This window comes from Eucyclogobius newberryi, unplaced genomic scaffold, assembly GCF_026437365.1.
Source record: "Eucyclogobius newberryi isolate DKJ021-1_F unplaced genomic scaffold, fEucNew1.0.hap1 SCAF_16, whole genome shotgun sequence".
Classification (NCBI taxonomy): Eukaryota; Metazoa; Chordata; class Actinopteri; order Gobiiformes; family Gobiidae; genus Eucyclogobius; species Eucyclogobius newberryi.
Genome location: NW_027315790.1, coordinates 28,070,844 through 28,075,247, shown reverse-complemented (window position 1 = coordinate 28,075,247; position 4,404 = coordinate 28,070,844). Strand labels below are relative to the sequence as shown.

Here is a 4,404-nt window from a genome sequence, read left to right as displayed (position 1 = left end):
CAAAGTGAAGAAAGATGAAGAATACCGAGATTCCGATTCGCCAAGTCCCTCGTTTTCACCAACTGCCTCGTGTCTGAGGACGATTAGGGCAGATAATATCATAATAATTGAGCAAGAAAGGAAATGCGAAGACAGGAGAGGTCGATGGAAGGAGTCGGAACGGTGTGAAGAGGACGTCCAAAGTAAAAGAGCTCTTAAAATGGATTTGAAGGAGATTTTAGCTGGAGGTGGTAGCGTCACTGAGATCAGGGCTTCGGAAGTTCTGATTATCCAGCCACCAGAAATGAAAAATAAAGAGGAAGGGGACAAAATTGATGGAAAAAGGGAGAGTAGAGAGAGCAGAGAGCTTAGAGCGGACATGTCATGGCTTAAGGAGAAAGCCAAAGAGTCCTTGAAGGAGAAAGAGCGTCCGTGGGGTCAAGCGACGGTGATCAAAGAAGACAAAAAGGATAATTCGGATGATTGCGTGTTTGTAGAAAGAGGCGGAAGGGTGAGCCAGCTGCTTTGCAAGTTTGGAGAGCATCGCAAGCCACCGTCTCGGTCCAAAAGCTCTGAAAATCTCATTCCCCCAAAGCATTTAGTGGACGAGGCCGAAGAAGACGAAAGAGAGGTCAGGAGAAGTGCGCAGCTGAAAGGAGTCCCCAAAAGATCGTTTAGCTTTTGCGATAGAGTCTTTAGCGCCAGGGAAAATGGTCACGAGGAGGAGGTGAGGACGCGAGAGAGGATACACTCGGAGAAGGGGTATTGGACTGAGGCGGCGAGCTTGGGAAGGGATAACGCGACCAAAACGAAAATGGGTTGCGCGCGTTTGCTGGAAAAAGACAGGTGCGGAAGACATAGACACTGGCAGACGAAAGAGAAACAAAACAGGAACATTGTCGATGGGCAGGAATGTTTCACAGTTGCGAGCGTTAAGAATATGGAAGGGATTTCGTTCGCCAAAAGAGTTCCGATTCGGCAAGAAGGCAGAGCAAGAGAAAAGAGTTACGGAGTCAAGGGTGAGGGCCAAAATTGTGAGTGCAAAACCCAAGCAGCCAATCTGCGAGATGCGAGTCAGAGGCATGAATCTGCATGCAGAGAGTCTTCAGGTTTGCTTTGCACTGTCCTGGACAATTCACACAGACAGGGACTAGCTTCAAGTGGGACGGGAGCAGTTTTGTCCCAACAGCATGAAGACAACATGGGCGATCGTAAAGTTTCAAGCATTGAGACAGAAGAGAAGATGTGCAAGACTGCTCTTGAAGAGTCTAAAAACTCAGAAGGGACATTTCCAAGCAGTCTAGATGCAAAAACGTCAACTTTGGGGGCCCAACCTGCGTCTCCCAAAATCCAAATACCACGGTCTGTATTTTACGTGGCCGAAGAAATGTTTGAGAAGAAGCAGCCGAGCGGTGCGCAAGATTGGGAGAGCGAGAAAGAGGGAGAAACAGGGGAATGTTTTAAAGCAGGGAAGCCGGTCAGTCGCGTTGAGTCTTTGAAAGAGCAAATTAAGCAGCAACAAATTGAAAACACGAAGCAAAAAGAGGCAAAGGATAAGGCCGTTTTTGAAGCGGCAGTTGTGTGTGAAGCGGCAGTTGTGTGCGAAACGGCGGCTACAGCAACAATGGCAGAAGCTGAAATAGAACAGGAAGTTGAGAGTCAAATCGGGCAAAGTGATGTCGAGGTGAAAGAGGTAGCACCGTCGACGAGCGAGCGCGCTGCCGACGTCACACAGGAAGTCCGCGTTACGAAAGACAGCCCCCGACTTCCTGATACTAAGTCTGAGGTTGAGGAAGGAGAGGAAGTAGACTACGGCGGCGAAGTTAACACAGAAAGCACTGGACCAGAGTCGAACGCCGAGGAGGAAAGCGCTCAAAATGATAAAGTGAACGAGGAGGACGTTTTGGAAGACGACAAGCAGTTTTCGGAGGAGGATTTGGAGGAACTGACCGGGAATTTTGAATCGGAAGAGTCGACTTCACCTCCACCGCTCGATTCAAACTCACTCGAAGCCATGAGTCGAATCTACAATTTGGAGACGGTTGGTTCGAGGTCTGGACTGTGCTTACGCGATAGGGCATCGGATATGTCCTCTGTGCACCTCATCAAAATCAAACCTCTTGGCTCCCAGCAACACGGCGAGGGCATTAAGAGCATACAGCGTCAAATTGAAACCTTCAAGCTTAAAGAACAGGAAGTCATCAAGCCTCAACTTTGTTCATCACAAAACTCCAAAGTGCAACACAGTCCAAAAGGGAAGATGTCGACAGAGGACGCAGGAAGCAAACAAGATGCAATATTAAGCCCGCAAATGTCTCCGAAACGACTGAACTCTCCCGACCAGAGTATAGAAATCAACGCGTCCGATTTGCGTTGTCATTCGCCGGAAAATTCGCTGAAAATTTTAGATCTGGCTCCGACTCCCGTGTCTTCGCCCTGCTCTCCGTCGCCCGCTCAGTCGCCCAGCGATTCGCCGGCGCAAAGTCCGACGCCGACGACTTTGTTCACCATCAAGAGTGCCTCCGGGGGGCAGGTGAAAAGGGGCGCGACTATTACGATCACGCCGAAGAAGCCGCACGCCCAAGCGCCATCGCCGACGACGAGGACGGCGAGCCCAACTTCCAATATTTTGGCGGCTGTGACTGAACCGGCGAAAAAGAAATACCCGACGGTGGAGGAGATCGAGGTCATCGGAGGGTATTTAAGTCTGGACAAGTCGTGTCTGGTGAAGAACAGAGGGACGTCAAAAAAGGTACACTTAGAATTTGAGTGAATGTATGTCATTCCAGGTAAAACTAATATTACCATATTTTCCGTACAAGTCGCACCTTTTTTCATAGTTTTGGCCGGGGTACAACTTTACACTTATATACTTATACTCCAGAGCGACTTATATGTGATTTTATTTGTTATTTTCACATTTGTAAGCGCATTTCATACTCCAGTGCGACTTATCTATGTTTTTTCCTTCTCAATTATGCATTTTTGGCTGGTGCGACTTATAGTCCGGAAAATACGGTATTAATGAACATGTAGAACAAAAGTCACACACAAAGTTTAAACTGGTTGGATGGCTAATTCTATTTAATGTGCATTATTTCGGTGCGCTCACACTCGCACATTCACAACATCAAAATTGAGACTAAACCAGGACTAAACCCAAAATTAACCTGGACTTGGTTAGGACTAAACAAGAACTGGAACAAGATCAAACCAAGTCTACGTCACGACTAAAACGAGCTCACTTTAGGATCGACTAACGACAAGGCTGAAGACACAGTAGCTCAAACATTACAATATAATAACAAAGAACACAGAATAAATAGTAATAGTAAGTAAGTAAGTAAGTAAGTAAGTAAGTAAGTAAGTAAGTACATTTTATTTATATAGCACTTTTCACAGACAGAAGTCACAAAGTCCTTCACAAAACACAGAATAAAACAATAAAAACACAAAAAACTTACAGTGAGCAATACATAATAATAGTCGTATCAAGTAAAGTAGCAAATATGGCAATTGATTTTGTCAAACTAGGAACAAATATACAGATATATTAAGTAAAAGTACAAGTAAAAGTAAAAAAAAGAGGCTAATTAGGGTATTTTGCATGCCCTTATTTGAGCATAGTCTATTATCCATTACTGACCAACAACTTTCCTCATTTTCTGCTTGAGAAATCATAGCAAATTGAGCTAAAACATAGAGTACTACCATTACTACTACCACCACCACCACTACTACCAATAATAATACCACTACAATTACTACTTTGCTCTCAAACCAGGCTCTAACCTTCTGTAACTGTAACAAAAACATATTGATTGATTTCCAGCTCTAGTTTTTCTGGGTTTGTCCATGTCTGTGCCGCTAAATTGAGCATTACGCTACATCTAGACCGCTAACTGAGCCAACAGTGGATAAAACATACCAATAACAGCGATAAGTTGCATTGAATGAGCTTGATTTGGCTCTAACGGGGTCAGTAATCCAGCGCAGAGGCAGAAGAGCCGCTCGCTGAGGAACATCCAGACTGCACTAAGCTGGTTAAAGCCTTATCAAGCACGACATCTTGATTCTCCGCCATAAAATCCAACAGGGATCTGCTCCATTTTGCCTCATCAGACGAACAGCATGTGTCCGTCTGCGGTACATGGTGGAGATTGAACTTTGACCCCTGTTTGGACGGTCAAATTGGGATGGAAAGTTATGGAAAGCTGCGATAACGCTTTGGGTTTGAATATATCCACACGTGACAAAACAAAAGTGAAATCCTTATTTTTTTATTTTCCCTTCTGTTATTGCATTAATGTTCTCGCAGTTTGTGACCAGCAAATCAAACGTTCTGAAAGTAAAAGTAAAGTGTGTGTGATGTAAACGTCCACTTAAAAGCACTGTACATTTGGGTGCACTTTTATATCATACAGA

The 4,404-nt window shown here is 44.9% G+C and overlaps 1 protein-coding gene across 1 annotated transcript in view; it reads left to right on the top strand.

Moving 5' to 3' along the window:
* Positions 1-1,569: 1,569 nt before the first annotated feature.
* The window catches only part of LOC140362138 (uncharacterized), a 9,677-nt gene continuing 6,842 nt past the window's right edge, over positions 1,570-4,404 (top strand). Inside the window, exon 1 of the mRNA XM_072448193.1 lies at positions 1,570-2,731. Within this exon, the coding sequence (XP_072304294.1) occupies positions 1,604-2,731 (1,128 nt within the window). The 5' untranslated portion in view covers positions 1,570-1,603. The remainder of the gene's footprint in view (positions 2,732-4,404) is intronic.